The sequence below is a fragment of the Castor canadensis genome, chromosome 2 (genome assembly GCF_047511655.1).
Source record: "Castor canadensis chromosome 2, mCasCan1.hap1v2, whole genome shotgun sequence".
In the NCBI taxonomy this organism is placed as follows: domain Eukaryota; kingdom Metazoa; phylum Chordata; class Mammalia; order Rodentia; family Castoridae; genus Castor; species Castor canadensis.
The window spans coordinates 181450822-181476375 of NC_133387.1; the positions used below are offsets into that span (position 1 = coordinate 181450822).

Sequence of the window (25554 nt, forward strand, 5' to 3'; positions counted from 1 at the left end):
AGCATTGTCATGGAGGTTTGGTATTACAGAGCTCAGGGGGTCAGTCTCACCAGAAATATGCACCAGCAAGTGGGCAGATGTTTGGGAGTCACTGCAGTCACTGTCAGTAACAGGAGTATCAGTACCGGCTCCTCGACAACTTGACTTTTCTACAATAACTTATATAAGACAAATCAGTAAAAATGGATGTAAATAAAAAGTCGCATACTTAGTTCTTTTAAGCTTATTTAATATTTGAACTCTTATTTTCTATTTTCCCAGACCCCAGAAAACAGAAAGTTTTTAGATGACCAATATTTGTTCCAGAAACATACAGCCTTATCAGCTAATTCATAAAAGAGCTATTTTACAAAGGTACATCTGGATAATTAGAACAATAAAGTCTTTTAGGCATTTCAAAATGTGATCAGTAAAAATACATGATTATTAATAAAGTTTTTTAAGATAGTTCCAGATTTTTTTTAAAAGCAATTTCTGTTAAAGAGTACATGATTGTATGGTGAACAAGGAAAATAAAATGTTCTAGTAGGAAGAGGCTTATTAAGAATAATCAACAGTGTGCACATTACAGTTACCATTTTTGTAGTACATCTGCTTAGCAGTTGGCACCTGGAAATGGCGGGGAGGGCTTCTTTCTAGGAGGTATGTTTTTTTCCTACCAATTTATTATCAAACCCTCAGTATCAGTGGGAAGGCATAAGGAACAAGAGAAAACAAATTCTTTTCTAGAACAATCTTATAGCTCACTCTGAAAAGGGGAAGAAGTGTCAGAAAAAAACATGATTTACAAAACAAAAATTATACTACTGGACAAAAAAACAAAAACAAAAACAAAAAACCTAGCCCACAGGAAGCCACCACAAATTCTTGGTAATTCTGTATTTTATGATCCTGGGCAGGCAGTTCTCACTGGTATCTCTGTGCCATGCAAGGAAGGAAACGCTGACCAAAGCTCTAGCAGTTCCAAATAACGTCATGCTACAACTCCAAGAAGAGCTCTGCCCGAGTGGAGTGCCAACATCCAGAACTGTGCCACACTCAGTAGCATCAAAGGCAAAATGGACGCAAGTAAAAGACAACTCACAAGAAGCACAATCATTTTGTTTCATTTTTTAAAATCAGGCAAAAAGGACTTTACTATCACACTCATTCTTCCCTCTTTTTCTCCCAAAATCGCAGAGACAAAAACCTTTTTTTTTTTAAAGGGGACTCATCCTTTCTAGTAGACTTACTAGTTGTTCTGGGGAAAATAAAGCCAAAAAGCTCATAAAATATACCTCCCATGCAATATAACACATAGTCACAATTTAGGTTGCAAAAGCCAACATAACTCCAGCAGTCCAAGTTAGCTGATTTTTTGTTTTGTTTTGTTTTTGGCAGCGCTGAGGCTTGAACTCAGGGTCTCACACTTCCTAGGCAGGTACTCTTTCCACTTGAGCCATTCTGCCAGCCCCCAAGTTAGCTGATTTTAAAGTATACAAAATATATGGCTAGGATGATAATTATGATTTTAAGTTATAGCATTTTGAGGGCTTGCTGATTTGCCTTAAGTCTGTTCTCTGAAAAGAAAAGATACTTCAAATGTAATTTGCCATTTAATAGTAAAGGAGCCATTAAACTCCCAAGAGAGAGCACAGTGTCACTGCAGGTCACTTCCATGGCTAACATGCAGCTTTCTGGTTCTGGACAGGTTGCTCTGCCCACCTCCCTTGTATTCTTCAGTTTAGATGTCATTTCAGACATAGATTGTAACTTTTAGTTATGTAACACTGAGAAAACCACTTTGATGGTAGCCAGTCTCACTCAAGACAGGAGGAATAGCTAATTCTATCATCCCAAAAGGAAGCTATAATAGAAAAGTCAAATGGATTTTATTGTGATGGCCAAAATGAAATGGAAGGCATGGGAGGCCAGGCTGGGAGGGAGGGGAAGAAGTGAGGCTGATAAGATAAAAGGAACACTCAAAATGGTGGGAATTTTTTCAGAATTAACTTCACTCTAGGCTTCATTTGAAAATCTTTTTGGAAGGGCTAGAGCTATGGTCAAAGTATTTTTCCAGTTAGCCCTGCTATAGTTCTGAAGAGAGCTTAAATAGTAGGAAAAGAAAAGCAAACAATGACTAAGGACAAGGTAGTGGCTGAACTGGAAGAGAAACCCAAACTTTGCTTAGTGGCAAGGTTCCTGATGCTGGCGGATTATGGAGGGGACTGTAGTGTCTGAAACCACTGACCTTCTGGTAAACTGCCTCACAGTTTAGTGTTAAGCGCTATAGGTGTGACCCTTTCTTTTTATTTGGGAGGGACATTATTTCCAGCAGCACACTGTAACCATTTGGTTTCTACTTGCTTCTCCTAAGAGATACAAAAAGTTCCAAATTCCAAGCTTTGCTTATGTATTAGTTTTTGCCTTTAAAATTTTAAATCCCATGCTGAGTTAAATTATACTTGGCCTATGACTTAAAATATAATTCCAATTTATAGATGAGATACAAAGATTGAAGCTGATCTATCTAACAACATAGATCAGTTCTGGAAGGGCGGAAATAGGAATCTGGACACACAGAGGGATGAGCTTGTTAAGTTGTAGTGGTGTTTATTAAAGTAACTGGGAATCCTTACCATTTGTGGTAAGAAAAAGCTTCCCTTAGGGGAGAGGGGCTTCAGGGAAAAATAAAATTACATCCCAACTACCCCAGAGTTCAGAGGGCACTACTGAAGGATGTGAACAATGGAGGAACTCCTTATTAACAGAATGTAGATTTGACAAATGATTTTGGTTTAGTTGGCAAAATACTCCAAAAACCTATTTACCTAATGCATAAAGAAAACCACAGAAAGTCAACAGGATGGAAGGAGTTCCAAGGTCACAATTCTGACACATTTACCCTCTGTAGGTGCTGCCAAAACTGCTATCCATCCTTAAGCGGCAGTCACTGACACCTTGCTGGCAGCCATATCTGCAACAGGCTCTGGTCTGTATTCCTAAGGCCAGTCCCGGCGCTGTTGGACAGCACTGCAGCAGTGAGGTTAGAGGAAGCGCCTATAGCAGAGTGAGCAGCTCTCCTCCACCATCCGCCCTCAGCTCTCTTTGTGACTCAAAGAGCCCTTTGGCACCATCAGTGCAAAAAATTAAGAGTCAAACCTCCAGGTACTAATATTTTACTGGCCTTACAATCAGCAGTACCCGTGGCCAATGACAGCCATGGTTCAACTCAGTAGTGATTCAGTTTAGATAACCTTCCCAGGTCCTTCCCTACCTCCTTAGCAACCCCACTTCCACTAAAGCACTGCCATTTGTTCTTACTTCCTGCTCAATCTGCAGGATGATTTTACACAAGTGCCAGTCTAACGTATAATTATAAAAATGAAACAATACCAAGAATAACAAATTTATAGTGAAGAAAATAAAAATTTGCTTTCCTCTCCCTCCCAAATCCCAACCCTCAATAGAAAAGACAATGATAGAAGAAAATACACCCATTTTCAAGTGCCTGCCATTTAGTTCATTGAGGATTCCTGTTAATTTGGGGTGGATCCCAGCTACACAGAAGAGTTGCTTGCCTCAGGTGGAAGCCCACCTGCACTGCATATCGCTCACGTCCTCTGCACACAGGGTCCCAGGACATACCATGCCTCTGAGATGACCCTCTGAAAGGCAGCCTAATGGACAACAGAGGTTGTAAGTTACCATTTAGTGAAAGCCAGGTGCCCCTACTGCCTGTCCCTCCTTACTTCCTCTTCATCACCTCTCTACCAACCGCTCCTGACCTCTTCACTTCAGGAGCAAATGTCCTTGTTGTACTAAATACAAATGGCTAAATTCTCACTACTCAATTAAAATAAAACAAGGCAAAGTCAAAATTAAAATGTGCTTTCAAATACAGAATGAAGTCAAATAAATACATCTGATTTTCTCTTTTTCTTATGCCTAAGTACAATTTCATATCCTACACCCACAGCTCTATACATTTGGTTTTTATTCTGAATCAAAATGAATTTCTGATAGTGAGGAGAGGAGAGCAAGAGAACGGACATTCCCTCACTGACAAGCTAGTGCAGCTGCCAGACTGTGAAGAACCAGTCCCACTGCGGGCACCTTGGGACATGGCTGACCCCAGGTGGTTCCAGGCAGATCCTCTGTTGCACTCTCTCTGCATCCACACTAGAGCCAGGATGTGGTTGATACAAGGCCGATGCTCAACATCCAAAAACCTGCAGTCACCTCCAGGACACTCAGGTCTAACTTTTATCTGAGAAGATAAAGATATGTGGCACTGGATTAAGAACAAATAAACACTGAGAAGAACACCTATGAAATCTGTGGGTGTGGTCATGTTTGTTTCAAAATCAGAACAGTCCCATCCCAAAGTACACACCAGCAAATAAGTACAGGCTGCCGCACAGAGACCCACCCACAGGCAGGGGGACACTGGCTCACTGTCAGGTGAGGCACAGCAATACAGCTGGATCCACAGAGGGTGGAGCCTCCTTACTAGGCAGCCACAGCAGCATCAGTATGTCTCCTGAATTTACGGTTTCCCAGGCTACACAATGCCCTACCTTCTGCTTTGAAAAGGGGCTGGGGGAAGACACACACACACATACACACAGTTCTCCTAAGAGAACTCAGTTCTCCTAAGAGAAGGAAGGACTGAGTCAGCAGACAAGAGCTTCTTCTTGATACATGATGTTTACAACAAGCAGTTTTTAAAGACAGAAAAGAAATGGCTGCTCAGAAGGTTTTCATGTGAAGGGACACTAAGTCACTTATTACTGTTCAGGCAGGATGAGTCTAGATCCAGAACCCATAGCTTCACATACCTGAGTGCTTGTCTGTGAGGGCTGAGCCAGCCAGCCTTTGGCAAAGAATGGTGTAACTTTCCTCCACCTTCTGTAAAATAAAACCCACAGGTTTTTCATGTGGATAGTATCAGAAATAAAAAAACAAAAACTGCTGAAAACTGAAAAGAAGGCATTTTAACACTATAGGTATACGCCCCAAATTCCACCATCATCATTAATCATTAACAAGGTGTGGTGGCTCACGCCTATAATCCCAACTATTCCAGAGGCATAGATCAGAAAGAAGGATGATGGTTCAAGGCCAGCCCAGGCAAAAAGCAACTTCCTCATTTGTGGAGCTTTCCTGCACTATTTCACAGTTAGGAGGATCAGTTTCCTATTGACAGAGACACAACTGCCTATTGATGAGATTACAATTGCCATCTCAACAAAAAACTCAGCCTGGTGGCAGCGTGCATCTGTCTCAGCTACACAGGAGTATCTTAGTCTGAGGTTGGCCCAGTAAAAACACAAGACCCTATCTAAAAAATAACTAACACAAAAAAGGCTGGGGGCATAGATAGAGTGGTAGAGCACCTGTATCACAAGTACAAGTCCTTGAGTTCAAACCCCAATACTGCCCAAGAAAAAGAAAAAAAAGTGTTAGTTGGAAGCGAAAATTTCCTTTTCTCACTTCTCCTTTGAATGAAGGACATGAATGCTCCCATGTAAAAGATGGGGGTAACCAATAATGGTGATTCTCCCACCCCAGGAGTCACCCTGAACATGGCCCCGACATCACATGGCATGAACTTGAATGGCTTTTTAGATATTTTTATGAACCAAAGGATGGCACTGTATACAACCATATTAAGAGGGGAAGGCTATCATGTGAAGCTTAAAGAAAAATCAAGGGAGACCAATGTTCAGCTAAAAGGCTAAGAAAACTTCCAATTATGTCTATAAAGCCTACCAACTGTATGATGTCATGAGAAAACCATGTGGTGCTAACATCTAAGGGCATTGAAGACCAACTTCAGCAGGGCCCTTTTCTTAGAAACTGCCACCCAAGTCACTTTTGAGGTCTCAGGTGACATCTTCAATTATCAATTTACAAAAGCATTTCCTTCATGTCCAGGTTTTTGGACCCAAGGAGCCACTGAAGCAATTTCTCAGTGCTGTACATCTGGGACATTCCTAACACAGCCTCATGAGTCACAGATAATGATCAGGTTACAGCAAGTCACAGCGCTTCCCCGCCTAGCTTCCTAACTGTGTGAACCACCTAGCTCAGTTCAAGTCATCTGACATGATGAAGGTGAGTCAGTCAACTGCTCCAAGCACTTCCAGGTTCTTAAACCCAGAAGCCCAAACAAACACAGAGCAACAGAGCTACAATTCTTCCTGTTGTGATTTGCCACAAGATAAACAGTGTTGATCCCAATCTCTTATCCAAGCCTTATTCATGAATAATGGTCAAGGAAAACATACAGATTTAGAGTGTGGACAAGTCTGTTGACAGCAGCCTTTCAGTCACTCTGAATTTCCACTCTGCTGAATGTGTTCCTTATGATCAAGAGCTATGGAGGTGAAGTGTGAGGTACCTTTAAGTGTTCAAGGTCAGCCTCTATCTTATGAATGTACTCCATGATCTGGCTCTGTGAATCTGTACAAGAGGAAGGACTCTGGATCTCAAAACAGGAATCCTCCATAGTTCCCCAGCGCCGCTGGACCAGGAATTCTGGGGTGAATGGTGAAACTGCCCCATCAAAATGAGCATTCTGGGGAGAATGTTGTTGCTGGTGGGTGGAGTCCACAGAGGGGATGCCTGTCCCGGGCTGCAGGGTAAATGAGGAAGCAACCTCCTCATCTGTGGAGCTCTCCTGCACTGCTTCATAGCCATCAAGGATCAAACAGTTTCCTATTGACAGAGACACAACAGTTTGATGAGATTATGACTGCCATCAGGAAATCAGAAAAGAGAGATGGGCTAGTATGCTGATAATGTGAAAAGCTATTGTGGAAGCGAAAAGCCATTATCTCCCAAGTTTAGTATCAAGTCCATCAGAGGTTTTCTCACTTTGCACTAAAGCTAAATTTGGAAAACTTTCAGGGTAACTTCTAAATAATTTCCTATCAGTTGGCATCTTGAAAGCCCAGAGCAGGAAACTACAAAACCGCTATATGACCTTGCCAACCACTTCCTCTGCCAATACCTCTTACCTGGCCTACTACCATCTTCTCCTCCATCCTGCATTCCCCAACTACAAAAGTTTGCTCTTGCCAGGCAGCTTTGCCCCATGCTCTCTGCTATAACACAACTTCAGGCATCCACATGGCTTTTCCCTCACTTCACTCAGGTTTCTGCTCAGCAGAGGCCCTCCTCCCCATCACCGTCTGTCCTCATCAGTCTCTTCCCTGCCTACATTCAGATTTATGTTTCTCTCTACGACGTCTCACTAGGTGACACCTCACTAAGTGACACTTATGTATTTGCTTTCTTATTTACCATTACTTTCCCCCTACTGGCTCTTAAGCTTCATGAGACTAGGGGACTTCTTTGCTGCATCTCCCAGCCTGTAGGCTGAGGTTTGGCATACAGTAAAGTCAATAAATTATTATCACATGAAGGAATAAATGAGTTTTACACACAGAGAGATACACACACATACAAACACAAATAATGTCGGATACCAAAACAATATCCCTTCCCACATACAAGACAATTAACAGTGACCAAAATCAAAGTTTAAATGTGAAAGAAACTTGCCTGAGATGCGAAAATTTACATCCTTCTCTTCCTTTTTAACTGCTCCATCACCTTCTGATGGATTATCATCACTATGTGCTTCACGGGCATCAAAAAAGTGCTCTCCACTCTCATCAGCACCCCCTTCTGGCTCTGTGGTAGGCATCTCTGGGGTCAGAATCATGTGGTCCATTACTAAAATGTTACTTGCCTGGCTGTCTTGGGATGCCAGTACCACTGAATCTCGTGAGGCAGAAGATTCAGTTGAAGTCCGTGGACTGTAACAAGTTACAAAGTCACCAGTTCCAGTTCTAAAGGGAATCAGTCCATCACTGGAATGACAGGCCTTGCCATTTTCAGAGTTCTGGGTTCCACTGTCTGCCTGCACCCCCTGAGAGGCTGTCCTAGATCTTGGGAAGTGCTGCCAGTCTTCCTGAGTGCTCTTCGCAGTCAAGCCTAGCTGTTGTGCCAGCAGCTGCTTCAACAAACCCACTAAAGATTTAGGATGGAGGAAAGAAAAAAGAGAAAAGCAAATTCACAACAACAGCCTTTATACTTTCAGTATTAAATTATTAGCTGAGTTGCCAATCATCTCTAAACCTAGGAACCTTTTAACAACATAAAACCAAAATATTAATCTTATACAATCACTTTTTGTTTTGTTTTGAAAAATGAAATAAAGTGTCATCTTCTAGAGAAGACTTAACATTATTCAGATCTGATAAAAGGTAAGCATCCTGAATAGGAACGTACTCTTGTTTAGAAATCCCAAATACTAATACCATGCCCCTGTTTTGTTTTCTATGTAACTGGACTAATACCTCATAGGTACTTACAGATACTGAAAAGCTGTGAAGCTAGCTAAGAAGCTAAACAGTCTGCTTTTTCTAGGAGGCTCTATATGCACAGTTAACATTTTTTTCTAATTTTATTAGAAACACAGAACATTTACTTTATCATTTATAACTCAAAGTAATAAAATTATCTTGTAATAAAACGTAATTCCAATGATTTGGTAGTAGTTCATATAATTTCACAAGATAACATATTCATCAGTTTTTTAAAAAATTACCTTACTAAGTGGCATAGCTTCTTTAGGTTGTTGAAGAGAAGAACTAGTATCATTTTAAATGGGATAAGTTTATATGGAGAGCACTCACACAATAACTGAGTTCTAGGACACTTAGTCAAACCATCAGAAATTACTAAGACTGTCAATTCAGGAGAATCTACAATAAGCTAGATTTTAAATAACTTAGCCAACTCCCTATTCTCATCATGGGCTTGATTTCTTTTTCTTTCTTTTTTTTTGTATGTGGTACTGGAGTTCAAACTCAGGGCCTATACCTTGAGCCACTCCACCAGCCCTGCTTTGTGTTGGTTGACTTTTTTTTTTTTTGAGATAGGGTCTTATGAACTTTTTGTCTGGGCTGGCTTCGAACTGCTATCCTCCCCCTGATCTCTGCCTTCTGAGTAGCTAGGATTACAGGCGTGAGCTCGATTTCTATCTTATATTTCTTTAGGTAATCAGCTCCCAAATAGGTCTGAGTTTCTGACCCTCTGCAATTCAGTTCCTCAGAGATGCCATGAATTTGTATGGTTTTGACACTCAAATCTGTCCCTTCCTAATCTCTCAAAATGCCAATCCTAAAAATCCAACTTCCTATTCACTTCCTCTTGTATGGTTTGCCACTCATTATCTTAAATCTTGACATATTTTAAGGTGGAGGTCATAATCTCTGCCAAATAATAAAAGGGAAAAAATAAAGTGAGTGCAGCAACAGGAGGCAGAGGGCAATAGTGGTCTGTTCTGAAATTATTATTTCACTGAAATTATCTCTAGACCTTTCTTTCCTTTGCCCTCACATTCAAATAAGTCAACTGTTCTAAGTATTTGATGACTCCTCACTTCATTTGTACTCTTTGTGAAACCAATCTACTCCAAATCCTTTCAGTCTGGAGCCTAGACTAGTATAATATCTTACTTAGTAAGTGCTCCACTCCAAGCCTCTTTCCATTCAAATCCGTGAGCAGCTCTCAGCCAGATTATCTGTTTTCATTAGTCATACCTTGCTTAGAGACCTCAAATCGTTCTTTGCAACTAGAGTAACTGCTCTCAGAGTTTATCCCACCTCATTACACATAAGAGATGTGCCATCCTTCCATTTCTAACAGTGATCTAAACCAGACTGAAAAGGGAGGGAGGGGAAGCTACCAGAGTGGGGTGTGAGTGTGTGTGTGGGAATGCATGTGCACGTATGTGTAGTGTGGGCTGTAGTGTATATGATAATCTCTATAAAAAAGCTAGAAGGACACATGGAGTTTGAAAAACTCTTAAAACACTGTGATGTGCCTTAAAAGTATGAGGAAACCGAAACTCATATTCAAAGTTCAGAACAGGTGAACTCAACAGCCCCTACCTTCTATCTTTCCTGCTTTATCTCCCATACTCCTTTAACTTATAGCATCTACCATAGACCATCTGGATGTTCACTGTTCTCTGAACATCTTTACAGTTTCCTGTCTATACTTAGGGCTCCAGCATTATTCTTGTGTACATAGTTTCTACTACATACACCTGTTTAAATCTCACCCATTGTTCAAGAGAATAATTGTATTTCTCATGTTCTCTAATTGTCTCCTTTCTCTGGTCACCCCAATTCAGATTGACTTTAACACACCTCCATTATTATCCTTTGAATATTTACTTAAAAGGTGGAGGTGACATGAGGTGAGGGTTTCTATCATCTTCCCAACTGGACCACAAATTTCTTTTTTTCTTTTTTTGTACTTAGGTATAGATTTATTTGTATTTTTCATCCTTGGATCTTTCTGAAGTTCTTTTTTTATTTTTACATTTTTTATTATAACATTTTTGTTGTACTGGGAGTACACTGTGACATTTACAATAGTTCTTACAAGATATCATAGTTGAATTTGCCCCCTCCAGCATTCTCCTTTATCCTCCTCCCCACAATCCTAGAATAGTTTCAACAGGTCTCATTTTTCCATTTTCATACATGAGTACATAATATTTCCACCAGATTTCTTATACCCTCCCCCCTCCCACTGGTACCAACCCCCAGACAGGACCTGTTTTACCTTCCGGTTTTCCTTTTTTAGACCACAAATTTCTTGAAATGTCTAACTTCACTGGATAGTTCACACCTATAATGCTAGCTACTCAACAGGCAGAGATAAGGAGGAGAATTGAGGTTTGAGGCCAACCTGGGCAAATATTTTGAGAGATCCTATCTTGAAAGTACCCAACACACACACATAAAAAGGACTGGCGGAGTGGCACCTGCCTAGCAAGGGTGAGGCCCTGAGTTCAAACCCTAGTACCACAAACAAAACAAAAGAAGCCACAGCTTCTACTTCTCTAGATTCTCCCTAAATGGCTGGTGTATATAGCACAACTCTGGAAGTAAGTAAGTATCTGCATTAAGTTATGAATAAAACTTACAATTTCTCAGTGCATCCAGTGCCCACCTTTCTTCTGAGACAGGCAAGTGTGGATCTGGGGTTGGGATGTCGTCATTTTCTCCATCTTCCTTTAGGGTCCCATCTGCATGCTGCTCCTTTGCAAACTGTGTTGCAGTCACAAACAGATCATCTGCCTCTGATTTCCCAGAGGCACTCAGTGAATGAGACTGAGGTTTTGATGAAATTAAGGGAGGTTCTAATCCCAAATCTCTGTCTGTTCAGTGGAACAGAAAAGGTAGAGTATGTCTTAAAAAACATTTTACATGAAGCTCTCAGGAAATACTTGGGGAAACCCTACACAAGCTACAAGCTCATCCACTGAGTAAAGTGCATAGAACAGTGCTACACCAGCGGGGAGGTTCGTAAGTGGAGTTGTAAACTGCATAGCTGATGCCAGACCTACATATATCAAAAGAGTACTGCAGTTTCTTTGTGCTTTACTAGATAACAGACTAAATAAACTCCTTCAGGAAAATTTATCTATGAAGTTTACCTGGACTCTGTATACTGGTGATTGAAATGCCAGGATGTTCCACTTTTAATTTGGGTGATTCTTCTTCATCATTGTCTCCTCTGTAGAAGAAAGGAAACAATCTTTGAGCTTCATGAGGCATTCAAACATTCTTGCACATACATGTAAGAATTATCTATTTCTTTGCTGACCTAAAAACCACAGAGTAAGTCCTACTAGAGAACAAAGTTAGCACTCACTCGCAAGGGGGGGACTCTGGGAGTGGGATTGGCTTTGTGGATTGCTCCTTCACTGATGCAGCCATTCGACAGATGAGGTCTTGCCAGCTTCAGGGGGTGAGAGCACAACCCCAAAGACACAAAGGAAAGGACAAAGGAAATACCTGTTAAGTACACTCAGAAAGCAAGAGTAAAAACAAAACAAAAACACCCCACCCTGCCAGAGAATCTGTTTATTTTGGTAACATACTATTAGATGGAGATTCTAAAGTATAATTCAAAGAAAATTCTAATGATGTTATAGATATATTACCTATCTTAAAAATTCACTGACACTTCTGAGAATGTATTCTTTGGAAAATTTACTTGCACCACAAAAGAATCAAAATAAAAAATATCAATCTAAAAAGGAACAAGGACTTAGAAGAGTTTTTTTGTTTTATTTTGTTTTTTACAGTATTGGGGTTTGAACTCAGAGGTTAACACTTGCTAGTCAGGTGCTCTACCATCTGAGCCATAACCCCAGTCCTTAGAGGAATGTTTCTTAAAAAAAATATAGAGTAACACTTGGTTCGTATATAGTTTTTCATTTTCAGAGTTCTATTATACAAACAAAATCTATGGAATATTAATCTTGGGAGAATACAGTATTAGTCAAATCTGATACATACACAGTCTTTTCAGAAACTGTCTGTGCCACCAATTCATAAATTTGGGCTCCATTGTCTGACATGGAAATGACGAATAAAGCTTTGTTATCTAGAAAAGAACAAGACAAAACTTACTGTACCACTATGATCAAAGATTCTATGAGAGACATTTCTGGAGTCTTGGTAATATTCTGCATCTTAATTTAGATAAAGGTTGCATGTTCACTTTGCAAAAATTCTTCAAGCTGTACATTCAAATATTGTGTAACTTATAGCAAGTTATAATATATATATATATATTAAACTTCAATGAAACAAAATTTATAAATGTTAACAATTTCACAGTAATTGGAAACAAAAACATGACAAAATTGAAATCACAGAGCTGAATGTTAGTACTCTTTCACATTTATTCTGAACTGTCCTTTTGCTAAGTTGTCAGTTAAGATTATTTAGCAAGTATTGGAGAAAAGAGGTCACAAGTTTACTTTTCCATCCTGAAATTAACAAGTTTTTAAAAAGTTCTCATTCTAGTACAAATAATATAACTTGCCAATTTAAACTCATTTAAAAACCCAGCTACACCCACCTCTTCAGTTTTCCCTACCAAGTCAAAAAAAAAAAACCACACAACTCTGACAGTATTCTTAGTGGAATTGCCTCTCAATGCACTATCTTCACTGGTATCTTTCAATGATCTGACCATGGAATAAAGACCAAAGTAAGTGTATAAAAAATTTTATATACAGACAACCACTCAGAGTATCTAGGCATTTTAAATAATTTGGGGGTGTAAACTCTTAACTTACTTTCTTAACAGTACATAAATTTCATATAATTTGCCAAAGTACATAAAAGTAACAAAAGTCTCAATGCCAGTTGAGCTACTAACACCAAGTATCTTATGCAACTTTATAGTGAATGCAGAGGACAGCGTCTTTCAGTGGACAGACTCACCTGTTGCCACTTGTCGAACCAACACTGTATTCAACTTAATGACCGGACTGAATGTGTGCTTGCTGTCAGCTGTAGATGCCAGAATCTTACTATGACACCTCAGCACCAGCCTATCATCCTGCTTTTGTAACAATACAAGAATGTCTTCCAGCAGCAATGTGTATAGATCTAGAAATAAAAAGGCAGAAACAGTGCTAAGTACAGAAATTGAGGTGTGTTTAATAAACTTTCCAACAATTTGACAAAGAAAATTATTTCTGGCAAATGTAGCAAACTTAAAAAGCTGACTAGTATATTGTCTTCCTTAATTTTACCTCTTAATAACTCATCTCACTGAAGTGTCAGACTGTGACCTATGAAAATTCAAAAAATGGTCTCTCGCCATTGACAGTTTGAGAGGCAGTGATATACTGAAGTTTCTTAAAAAGACTCACTAGACTAAATGAATGATGGAAACAGGGATTAACCACAAGCAAGTTTTCTGCTGCATTCTTAAATGAATATTTAAAATGCTTCACATACAACAAAATAACACAAGCAGATCTTCTATAAATGTTCAAATGATACAAAGGAGCACTGCTAACTTCTCTTAACTAAAAATGGTGAATGATTCTTTCTTCCCTTTGATATAAAGAAACTCTCCTGTTCGTTTCCTTTCTCTACTCTCCTTAAAATTGACAGACAACATCAGACTTACCAATAGTTTTATCTCTATTCACCTTCCAAACCAATGGCCCTTCATGAATCATCTTTCTTTTTGTTAAATCCAAATTCTGTCAAAGCAAAGAGAATTACACATAAATTATTTCCAAGCATATCACATCAGTCAGACGGTATTCCATATAGTTTAATCTCTTTTCAAAACATTCTTAATGTAAAAGATACCATGTACATTCAATTATTGTTATTGCTATCTGCCCTGAAATTAAAAAGTCCATGTTAAAGTAATCTGTGTAAAATCTTCTAAAAAGGAAAAAATGTTCATGAGTACTAACTTTCAAATCTCACTCCACCAAGTTGACAGTAATTTATGAAAACAAAGTTACAAAACTATGTCACTATATTCACAACTCCTTCCGTAACTAATAACTGGGCAAGGATGATGTATGGGAAATATACTTGTCTGTAAGAGGCTTCTGAGTCCTAAGGTTTTGATTCCAAAGAGAGTTTTATGGAATAACATTCAGCATGAAATTCCAAGCACAACTCCTGCTTATTCTAAATATAAATAATTTATTAAGAAGAATCATTTTTAGCATTAGTAGTTGCAGGAAAAATCTTATTCTCTGAAAGAGGACTAAATATATTAACATGTTTTCTGATAAAATGTTAAATATGACACAGAAGTCAATTTTAAACAGATAACAAATAAATCTTATCAAAACAACCTGTATAATGATATAAAAAAGCTTTTAAAAAGTTTACTAATACAAAAGTCTGAATATAAGAAGTGGCAAGTGGTAAATATTTTACTATCACTCCTGTAATGGTTCTAACTTTTATGCATTTCAAGAGATTCATGGAAGAATAATGATATCATCTTACTTTACTCAACAATCTGGAAGATTCTTGTAGTAAGCAAACTATGGAGCACAATAAAATTAAATCTACTAACCAATAACTAGTGATGTCTCCTAACAATTCCTGTCATGTAAAGTGAGTTTCTCATAAAATATTCCTCTAATAAGACGAAAGTAATCTTCACACAGATCAGACATTTAAAAAGACAAAACAAATTCATAAATGTAGGTATCTATGATACAGAACTCCTTCAGGTGATGGATACTCCCACTGAGACAGTAATTACCTGCTGGGTCTTTAGTACATTTTATTTTATTTTTTAATTATGATTAGACTATGTCTTACCCTGAGCTCATCAACATTTGGGTACTCTGACAACTTTAGATTGGAGGTATCGAGGCGACGCTGATAATCTTCTAAGCGCTGAAAATGAGACAGCGTGGAGCCAAGGTTACTGCTTTAGTCATCAATGACCTGTTTCTAAATTCAATGGACATTGTGAATCTGCAGTTTACTAAGCTCCTTGCAACATCAGACATGACTGAAAGCTCACCCTTTCTTAAAAACATCTCTTCTGACAGGAATGTAAAATAGGTCATGTTAAGCAGAGGGTGCTAGTGGAGGAGGGTAAATGAAGAGGATAAAGGAAGCTGAATATGGTCGAGGTACTTTCTATACACATATGAATATGGAACACTGAAACCTGGTGAAGTTATTTTAAGGACAGGAATAGGGTAGGAGGGAGAATAACGGACGAGATGAACAAATTGAGGCATAACACATCTATGTATGGAAATGTCACAACAAGACCCTCAGTATAACTATCATATACTAATAAAAAAAATTTTTTTCTACAAAAAAAGCTTCTTCTGACAGGTGCCAGTGGCTCACACCTGTAATCCTAGATACTTAGGAGGCTGAGATTGGGAGGATGATGGTTCAAAGCCAACTCAGGCAAATCATTTGCGAGATCCCCATCTCCAAACTAACCATAGCATAATGAACTGGAGGTGAGGCTCAAACGACAGGGCACTTGCTCTGCAAGCAAAAAAGCTGAGTTCAAACCCTAGTCCCCCCACAAAATAAAACAAAATAAAAACAACAAAAAATAACCACCTCTTCCCTTGGCTTTGGCAGTATTTACCATCCTAGTTTTCCTTTTTCTTGGGCTGTCCCTTTTTAATATTCTTTTCAAACTCATGGGCCTCTAACTAGCTTATACTTATTTTCTGAATATATAAATTGTGCAAATGGTACAAAATTCAGATGGTAATATAAGGCACAAAATAAAAAGTAAGTCTCCTTCCAGTCCTGTTCTTCCCCCCATCACACTCAATTTTCTCTAAAGAAGCAATCACTAATGTCTATTTCTCGGGTAGCCTTTGAGAAAAACCCTATGCAAATAGAAGTATGCAAGTATGCTTGTCTCTGTGTGTGTGTGTGTGTGTGTGTGTGTGTGTGTACACACACATCCTTTTAAAACAACATGTGGTAGAAAAATGATGGGTACATTCTTTTAGTATTCCTATATGTATTCCCCACGCAAATGGTAATAATTCATTCATATAGGTGTTCCTCTGTGTGTATGTGTGTGATATCAATGTATCCTGGAGACTGTTGGGGATTAGCACAGAGAGATGTCTCATGTATTTCAAAGATGGTACAGCATTCCATACTGTGAATAAACTATAATTTATCTACAGCTTACTCATAAGAATTTAAGTTATTTCTACTCTTTGCCAATAATACTGTAATAAGATGGCCTTGAACATATGCATTATATACCTATACAGATACATCTGCCATTTCTAGAATTGTTGCATAAAGGGTATGCATATTTTTCCTCAACATCAAAAACTTTCCAATACACAGAAAAGTCTGAATGTGGGTAGTGAATACTTGTATAACCTTGACCTACAAGCCACAATTCATGTTTATTTTGCTACACATCTATAATGTATTCATTCCTCTAACTATCCAGTCTACTTCTGATACATTTGAAAATAAATCATAGATCTAAGTATACTTTACTCCTATATATGTATATTATAATATATGTATCATTTATCAAGAGTTCAATATTTATTGATAGTTCCTTTTTAAAAGTAAAATTTATATATAGTGAAATGCATATATAGTATTTTCCATGAATTTTGACAAATGAGTAACTTGTGCAACTCAAACTCCTATCAAGACATGGAACATTACTATCACCCCAGAAAACTTCCCTGTACTTCTTTCCAGTTAATCTGTACTCCCACATCCCCAGTGGCAACTATTTTTCTGATCCTTTTTCCTACCACATCAGTTGAGCCTCATATGTAGAAATGCACATATGCATTCTTTTGTGTCTTGTTTCTTTCACTCAGCGAGGCGTTAGTAAGATTCATTCCTTTTTATCACTGGCAGCATTCATTTTATGACTACCACAGTTGGTTTATCCACTCTCTTGCTGATGAATTCTTGGACTGTATCAAATTTTTGGCTACTATGAACACAGTTACCATAAACTTTCTTGAATAAGTCTGTTTGGGGGACATTATCTTCATTTTTCTTGAGTAAATCACTACAAACAGAATTGCTGGATCAAGGGCAGAAGTATGGGTATGTTTACTTTTAATTTAGATAAATATAGCTAAATTTCCCCCTCGAGTTTAATCACTTTACACTGCAAACAATACAAGTACAGTTTTTCCACAGACTTACCCAGAGCTGTCATAACACTCAGTTACTAAGAAACTATACTCATGCCTGTGGCTCTGCTCTTCCTCGGTATGTGTACGATCTTAATGGTGTAACTTGAGCACAGACCTCTTGGAAGTGGGCCCATCTAGCTAACCGCTTACTGCATATTTCCATCTGATGTCCCAAACTGAACTCATCTTCCCTACAAGTCTGGACTTCTTCATTCCTCCTGTCCATTCACATGTGCAAGACAGAAGCCTGGTCATTTCTTTTTGACATTATCTCTCCTTGGGAGGTGGGTACTAGTGGGAGGGAGGAGGTTGAATGGGAAAGGGTGAAGAAGTGCAAATTATGGTTGATGTACTTATGTGAAAATAGAAAAAAAAAATCCTTCTCTCAATCAGTTACCAAGTCTTGCTAATTTTACCTCTTAAATACTTTTTTGGCTTGTGGCTTTTTCTACACTGCCATCATCTATCCTATACTCCTAAGACTGCTAACTGGGCTCTCTCATCCACTACGTTCCTCCTTCAACCCACTCTTTACACAACAGTATTACTGATACTTAGTGAAAATCTGAACACCTCATAAATGTCTATAATGAATTCCTCCTGCTTTTAAAACAAAAATCAGTTTTTAAAATGGTCAAAAAAAACCCTGTGTGATTTGTCGCTGGCCAACCTTACTTCATTTACATCACTGACTGCTTTATAGGCATAATCCACACTAATCCAATCTTTCAGTTACTTAAACAGACCATGGTTCCTCTGTATGTCAGGACTTGTAGACATCTTGCTCCCTCTACTTCTAGGCTGCCTCTTTCTCCACTATTTTGTTCATTTCTACCCTTCCTTCAGAGTGTGGCTCAAATATCAAAAGCTTCCCAAGGAAATTTTCTCTGAGAGCCACCATCCAATCTCCAAATGAGGCTAGGACCCCTAGTTAGATATTCATAGCATCCTCAAACTCTTCTTCAAAGCACTTATCACAACTGACACAAAACACATGTGCTATAATCTGTTAAGTAAATTTCCTCTCCAGCTAGGAAACAAGCTCAGCGGGGTAGTCACTGTGCTCATTTCTCAACCCTCTTGTACCTGTGACTAGTGTAAAGTGAATGTTCTGCAAATACCTGCTAAATGAACAAATGAATGAGTGGGCAAACAAGCCGCTAGAGAGGCTCAAAAAGTCAAATACAACTCTAATATTCTGTCACAAATTGGTCTGGACAAAATCAATATATTCCAGATTCCAGGTAATAATAACTTAATATTCTCCAATACCATTCTGCATCTTCTTGGTTTCTCTTTTTACCTGCTTGTTTTCTGCCTCCTTGACAGCCTGATTTACGTAGTTTAAGATCTGACGACAGTGGTCTGCAGCTTTCTTCACCTTCTCCCTTTCTGTTGGCCATTCTAAATATGGAGAAGAAATCCAAAATGTAAAAGGTAGAAAATTAAGAAAGAAAAATAAGTCTATATGCATATATATGAGATTTCATTTTATTTCAATAGTTATAAGAACATACTAAGACCTGAAATATTTTTATTCCAGGTTAAATCCTACAGCAAATTCTCAATTCAGGTAATTTCTGATGCCAGTACTTTAAAAAAGTAACTACAGAGCTGGGGTGGTGGCGCACACCTGTAATCCCATCTAAGGCAGGAGGACCTCAAATTTGAGGTCAGCCTGGGCTGCAATAGTGTGACTGTCTAAAACCAAAATTTTTTAAAGGGGCTGGGGATGTAGCTTAATGGTAGCATGCTTGCCTAGCATGTGAAAGGCCCTAGGTTCAATCCCCAGCACAAAGTTAAAAGAATAGAGAAGAAAAGAAGAGGAAAAGGAGGGAAAAAAAAGAAGGAAGAGAGGAAGGAGAGGAGAGGGGAGGAAAGACAGACCTGCCAACAACAGTATAGAACACTCATGAAGTTTCAGAACTCTGGTGTTCTGCACTTCCAGGCTGAGTCTCATTCATTTGTAAGCTACACAAATGGGACCCTCTTCTCCCCCTTGAATTTCACAGTGTGTAGCTGACATGATTATGTCCAGTGGGTCTGTTAAGCAATATTGTCTGAGTAACAATTTTTGAAATTCCAAAATGAGGTTTTTTTTTTTCCTTCAAATTTAGATATTCAAAGAAAGATAACATTACAACATTTGTATAATTAAAAGAAGATGCCATCTGGAGGAGGTGATGGTGAATCTAAGATACATTGTAAACACATATGTACATATCACAGTGTATCCCCCTGCACAACTATTATATGCCAATAAGACTGTAGGATAGCTATACTGAACATATATGTTAAAGTGCAAAAATTAATATGTCTAAATATAAAAACACTTTTTAAAACCATGTACTATATATTTAAAATTCCTAATTTGTACCTGAATTCTCAGGCATAAGAAACAGGCATTTGGTTGCATAAAATTATTAGTGAGAACTGAGTTTAAGAGATGAGAAAATCAGATTCACTTCATGTTTCAAAACAGGAAAGTTGAAATTACAATGGATTGGTTTGACTCAACAAAATTACACACATCGATACAAAGCATTTCTTATACATAGTATAAACCTTCAAAGCAAATATATATGCCAGAGCAAGGATGGTCAAAGTTTTTCTCCAGGAGGCCAGATGAGGGCTGGGAGCATGGTTCAAGTGGTAGTGTGCCTGCCTAGCAATCATATGGCCCTGAGTTCAAATCCCATCCAGTACCACAAAAAAAAAGAAAAAAAAGGTCAGATGATAATAATTATACACCTTACAAGCCAAATGGCCTCTACTGCAGCTACTCAACTCTGCTACTGGAGTGCAAAACCAGAGACAATATGCAAAAAAAAATGGGCATGACTGTACGCTAACAAAACTTTATTTACAAAAACAGGCAATGACCCTGATTTGCCCCATGGCCCACAACTTGCCAAACTCTGTGCTAGGGATACTATTGGAGTACATTAAATTAAACAGGCTAAAGACAACTGATTGCATCTTGTTAGAAAGAAAGTCCTGCCATTTCATCTGGAAATCCATCTCAGGGCACCAGGGTGTTGAGAGGGATTAGCAAGACATGTTCTTGTTTTTCGTTCCTAGCTTTTCTAGTTCAGTGAGAATGCCGTACCTGTGTATTTAGCAATATTATCCAAAAGAAGTGGGTACTTAGTAAGCCTCTGCATTTGGGTGGGAATGATATCCTTCAGCTGAAGACGACGACACAGTGGATTACTCTCAGCATCCTAGAATTAAGGTGAAATAAGTAAGTCTGTAATTCCAATTAGGACAAGCACTGCTTAATACATATTCACCATAAGAGTCTACAGTACCATAGTTCTGGCCATTAAATCAAGATATTTAAAAAAACATCATGACAAGTCATTGCCACACTGTATTTCTGCCTTTTTCTCTAATCACATACAGGGAAAAGGGAGACTCTACCATCAAACCAGTGCTATCTGTTATAGCTATCTGTTTACAGGAGAACTGAGAGTATCCATAATCAACTCTAAGACTTGCTTTCTTGTGTTAAAATGGCTTTACCTTGTCTATTCAGAAAATCTAGGATCATTTTCCTGACTAGCATTCCTACCTAAAGTTACTTAATTTACTCAGTTCATTTGTTTTCTGCCATTCCAAGTAGGTGCAATGGATCACCAGCCTGGGTATGTCACTATATCTGCATCAGATGTGCCAGGTAGTAAATATTTTAGGGTTTGTAGGCCAATCTCTCTCACAACTACTCAACTCTTCTGTTTTAGCACAAAAGTAGTCATAAACAATCCATAAATGAATATGGTTGTGCACAGGAAAACAAATAAACAAAAACCCTTCTAACATGGTCACCAAGATTCTTGCTCTCTGGTGTACATACCCTGTATAATCCCATTGCCTTGAGTGTGGATGGAATCTGTGAATATGATGGGATATCACTGCTCTGATTAGTTTACTATCAGTTGAATTTGACTTAATCAAAAAAGGAGACTGCCCTGAGTGGATGGGCCTGACTTAATCAGAGGAGGCTTTAAAAGAAATCTGGGTCAGAGAGATGCATTCCCACTGGCCTGGAAGAAAGCAAACATCCACCTGTCAACAACCTAAGAGGTCTATATGGCAGAGATACAGGGGTATTCTCTAGGAGCTGGGATTGGTCCCTAGCCAAAAACTAACACAAAGGAAGGGACTCTTAGTTTTGCATTTATAAGGAGATGAGTTCCAGTATCAACCAGGGAGACTTAGAGGTCTCATAAGAACTAAAGCTCTAGCCGACACTTTTATTTCCAGCCTAGTGAAACCCTGAAGAGAGGATCTGGCTAAACTGTAGTCAGACTCCTAACCATGAAAACTGCAAAATGGTAAGTTTGTATTAAGTAGCAACTGAATACACTGTGTCCCAATAAAACATTATTTATAGCCAGGCGCTGGTGGCTCATGCCTGTAATCCTAGCTACTCAGAAATCAAGAGCATCCCCAGCAAATAGTTCATGAGACCCTACCTTGACAAAGCCCATCACAACAAAAGAGCTGGCTGAGTGGCTCAAGGTTTAGGCCTTGAACTCAAACTCCAGTACAACAAACAGAACAAAGCAAAACAAAAAAACAAAAAACAATTTATTTACAAAGACAGGCAGCATGGGCTGGAGGTATGGCTTAAGAGACAGAATACCTGTCTAATAAGTGCAAAGTTCTGAGTTCAAATACCAGTACCACAAAAAAGAAATAAAAACAACAGGCACAGGCAGGCTGAAGGTGGCCTATGGGCCATAGTTACAGACTCTAGACTCTTTTCTATTCCAGTGTACAGCCCAACCCCAAGGAGTCTGACTACTGTTTAGTCTTCCCTGGGTCTGACATAAGCCCATCCTCATCCTTTAACAGTGTACTTTTAATAGTGTAAATGGCTCGGTTCCTGGTAAAACCCCCAGGGCAATGCAAATTTCTGTGTCAAGTATTTTAATCTTGACATATATGTTTTATTGTTCATCATTCTAAAGTCATCTTTATGCCTCCCAGTAATAGATACCATGTGACTTTTTAAAATGCTAACATAATTCTTGTAAAAGACAGTCTAAGTCAGAATTCCCCAAGTTTATTCTACAATTGATAAAAACTTGTGTGTGTGTATGTGTGTGTGTGTTCCTTACATGACTCACTCAACTCACTTGCACAAAAGTCTGGAATCGAGAATCCTTTTTCTGACGAGACTTGATCATCTCCAGGGCGAAAGGCTGGTTACTGCAAAACGTAGCAGCAGCATGTTTCAACTTCTCCTCTCCTGGTCCACTGAACTGTGCCAAGAATGTGAAGACAACAATGATGAGTGAGACACTGAGCTTACACAGGCCATGCAAAAGGAGAGACAGTCACAGTCCTTTCAATGTTCCAATAAGCATTCTCAAGTGACAAGAAACACAGGACTATAGATCTATGTGGAATATCAACGGCTGTCTGCTGAAGAGGTCTGACCCTGATACCTCCAGACCTTTTCTGACTACATGCCAATGTCTTCTTGCTGGTAGTCTACCATAACTTATTACCTTTCAGCCTACACCACTTGTAAATTAGATAGAAAGGCTGACATTTTGAGAGGATGAGGCACAAAATGCCTGAAGACTGAGATTAAAATTTCATTTTTGTAGACTCTGACACCTTTACAAGAATTACTCTCTTGCTACTCCAGGAGGTAAATCCTGTGTCACTAGCTTTTTTCCCCTGCTCACTATGAAATGCAATATAATTCTAAGCAGAGTGGGAATAAAGTTAAATATCTGCTGCTTTACCTCTACAGAGGTTCAACGAGATTGGGAGCGAACCCTGAGCCTCTTTCGCTAAAACTACACTTTTTATTAGTATTTTTTTATTATAAATTTAAGTTTATTAATTAAAATTTTTATCTGTAAATTTAAATTTGTATAATGCCATGACCTCAAAGTTTCTAATGAAATACTTCACTCATAAAGTCAAAAAATCATTTTAAATACCACTTCTGTATTTACATATAATTGGCTTTATGAATCAAAAAAATCAATTCTTCCGTTTAAAGCCATATTCTCAAAAGTATGTACATGAACACGTTTTGTGGTGTATTTACATGAGTTCTTTTCTTCAAGTGGGTCACGAAGTGCTATTTTAATAGTTCAAATGCTGCGTTCTTCCTCCATTACAAATGCGACAGCTGGGTGCACTACTGGAAGAACATTTGATGAGCACGTGCAAGGCCCTGGGCTCAATCCCAGCGCAGAAAAAAGTAAATAAATGAACAAATAAGATACTCAACATATTTAAAAGATGAGACTGGTGGCATTTTTGGTATGTTAGTCAATCAAGCACCACATAAACACGAGGAGCAGCTGAGTTTACAAAAGAAAATAACGCTGCCCAACTTAAACAGCTCTACAGTAGTTTAAAAGGTAGCTTAAGCTCAGATAAGGGGATCCAAAGGGATGAATATTGAGAGAGGTTGGAGGTGTAGCTCAGTGGAAGAACACGTCTAGTATGTGAGAGCACCACCAAAAAAGAAAAAACAACAATAAAAAAACATTAGGAGTAAATCTAAAAGCCTATTTATGATGTTCCCTTCTAGAATTTCTGACTAAGGCTTTCCCTCAAATTAACTCTTATTAACCCTTGGTATGTAACAGTTAACAAATGAGACTGATTACATATGCCATATTGGTCAAGAATACATTTCTTATATGCCTGTAATCCCAGCTATGCAGGATGGGAGGAGGACTGCAGTTTGAGCCAGTCCAGATAAAAAGTTAGGGAGACCCTATCTCATAGAATAAGCTGGACATGGCAGTATATGTCTGCAATGTCAGCTATGCAGGAGGCATAGGTAGGAAGACTACAGTCCAAGGTTGGTCCCAGGGCAAAAGGCATGAGGTCCTATCTGAAAAATAACTAAAGCAAAAAGGGCTAGGGGTGTGTCTCAAGTGGTACAGTGTTTGCCTAGCAAGCGTGAGGCCCTGGGATCAACCCCCAGCACTGGAATAGTAAAAAAGAAAGAAAAAATATATATTATGTTTCTTTTCATTATGTGTTCAGAAAGAAGTTTTCTGAGTCCACTCTGTTTCTGTTTTACTGTTTAGATTTGTACAGTCTAATTAAGTGTGATTAAGAGGATGGACTTCAGTTTTGTGTCTTACTAACGATGGCTCTCGCTTGACAGTTGGTATTAAACATTATCTATAGGAGATGCAAATGCGCCTGCTCACAAGGCAAGGTATCAGCCCATATGCCTTATAGCCTGTCCATTCAGGTTTGACACAGAAACTGAGGTTGCACTGCCATGTTTTGAAAAGTGTTCTCCTTTAAAAGCTGAGAGCCTGCAGAGCCCACTATAACTTTCAGTGCTGCTCTGAGATCAACAACCAGACAAGCAGGTGACCTCACCCACAGGAGCAGGTCCTCCCCAATATGATCGATGACAGAGGTCTCATTCCTTTTTCGAACAGCCTTCATTTGTTCATTCAAGCCAACTAAAGAAAAGAATTGAAAAAAAAAAAAAAAGTACATATACATACTTATTTTAGGCTGAATTACTGGTAGTACTAAGCAGCTAAATTTTCAAAGTAGCACAGCTGTTACTAATCTTAAATACAATCTGGACACAATGCTTATACATCTAGCTCTACCTGAAAAGAGACAGGTGCTAATGCATCAAACATTAAATACATTTATTGTAGCTGCATTAGGTATGCACTTTACTACAATACTCTACCTACAACCATGTTCAGAAAGAACTGAGGTGGAAACAACACAGGTGATTCTGCTCCTCACTCTTCTCAAAATGTGTATGTTCACAGGCAATGGTTGTAATCAGGCCTGAACATATCAATGTATGTTGATGAAACCTAAGATTACCCACAAAGTATAAAAGACATCAATTTGGTTGTTGAGAATTAGTAGGTGGGTGATGATTTACTTGATGAAGAAAGATTAAAAATTAAGGGTCACAGAGAAATAGTGACCTACAAAGAGAGGAACATCCTACTACTAACTTAAAAGTCCAAGATGAGGGCTGTGCATTATGGTGCACA

The 25554-nt window shown here is 38.6% G+C and overlaps 1 protein-coding gene across 3 annotated transcripts in view; it reads right to left on the minus strand.

Annotated features, from left to right (window-relative positions):
* Positions 1–212: 212 nt before the first annotated feature.
* The window catches only part of Arhgef12 (Rho guanine nucleotide exchange factor 12), a 128676-nt gene continuing 103334 nt past the window's right edge, over positions 213–25554 (minus strand). For all 3 annotated transcript variants that reach the window (XM_020166507.2, XM_020166509.2, XM_020166506.2), the window contains 15 exons: positions 24908–24993; positions 22675–22800; positions 20640–20754; positions 18834–18934; positions 15180–15257; positions 14011–14086; positions 13314–13481; positions 12378–12465; positions 11728–11814; positions 11510–11589; positions 10997–11230; positions 7552–8022; positions 6386–6702; positions 4821–4890; positions 213–4249 (listed from right to left, as the gene is read on the minus strand). In XM_020166507.2, coding sequence (XP_020022096.2) covers positions 4239–4249; positions 4821–4890; positions 6386–6702; positions 7552–8022; positions 10997–11230; positions 11510–11589; positions 11728–11814; positions 12378–12465; positions 13314–13481; positions 14011–14086; positions 15180–15257; positions 18834–18934; positions 20640–20754; positions 22675–22800; positions 24908–24993 — 2108 coding nt within the window. In that variant the 3' untranslated portion in view covers positions 213–4238. The remainder of the gene's footprint in view (positions 4250–4820; positions 4891–6385; positions 6703–7551; positions 8023–10996; positions 11231–11509; positions 11590–11727; positions 11815–12377; positions 12466–13313; positions 13482–14010; positions 14087–15179; positions 15258–18833; positions 18935–20639; positions 20755–22674; positions 22801–24907; positions 24994–25554) is intronic.